This window comes from Myotis davidii, unplaced genomic scaffold (assembly GCF_000327345.1).
Source record: "Myotis davidii unplaced genomic scaffold, ASM32734v1 scaffold211, whole genome shotgun sequence".
NCBI lineage: Eukaryota > Metazoa > Chordata > Mammalia > Chiroptera > Vespertilionidae > Myotis > Myotis davidii.
The window spans coordinates 1,161,151-1,161,844 of NW_006282523.1; the positions used below are offsets into that span (position 1 = coordinate 1,161,151).

The 694-nt window shown below is 66.3% G+C and overlaps 1 protein-coding gene across 1 annotated transcript in view; it reads right to left on the reverse strand.

Annotated features, from left to right (window-relative positions):
- Positions 1–183: 183 nt before the first annotated feature.
- Positions 184–694, reverse strand: part of PPP1R27 (protein phosphatase 1 regulatory subunit 27) — a 2,224-nt gene continuing 1,713 nt past the window's right edge. The window contains exon 4 of the mRNA XM_015559828.1: positions 184–195. Within this exon, the coding sequence (XP_015415314.1) occupies positions 184–195 (12 nt within the window). The remainder of the gene's footprint in view (positions 196–694) is intronic.

Consider the following 694-nt stretch of genomic DNA (forward strand, 5'->3'; position numbering starts at 1 on the left):
GCAGGGCAGACACATGGCCACAGCTGACACCTGCCCACGGCGGACACCTGGCCACAGCTGACACCTGCCCAGGGCAGACACCTGTCCACAGCTGACACTTGCCCACGGCAGACACCTGGCCACGGCTGACACCTGGCCAGGGCTAGTTGCGGGTGTGGCTGCACTGGGCGCTTTACACGCAGCTCACATCCCACACTGGGCCGGGAAGAGGCGCCTGACAACCCCCTTTTTGGAGGCTTGGTGGGTAAAGCAGCCTGCTACCCAGCAGAGTAGGGTCTGCACCCCAACCGCTGGGCCTCCAGGGCCATGGCAGCTAGGGCCGCCCGGATGGTTCAGCTGGGCTCAACGCCCCCGTGCCCGCCTGTGCCCGTGCTGCCTCCCCGAAGATGCCTGGGCACCTGACATCGACGCGGCCCTGCTCAGGCAGTGGAGGGCGCCTTCACACGCAGTACCTGGCTCTCCCATGGGAACCAAGGGCTCCGGAGACCGCCTGGGAGAGGCCAGGGGCCCACAGCCTGGCCTCTGACCCCGTCTCAAGCCCCGTACCCACACACAGCACCCGCCGGGCAGGAGAAGGCATGTGCGGTGCAGACAGTGGCGGCGGGAATTCGGGAGTAGAACCCATGACGCAGCTGCTGCTCGCTGTGTCCCGTCGGAATTCCCAGCAGCGGGTTTCCTTAGATTCCACTTTCTC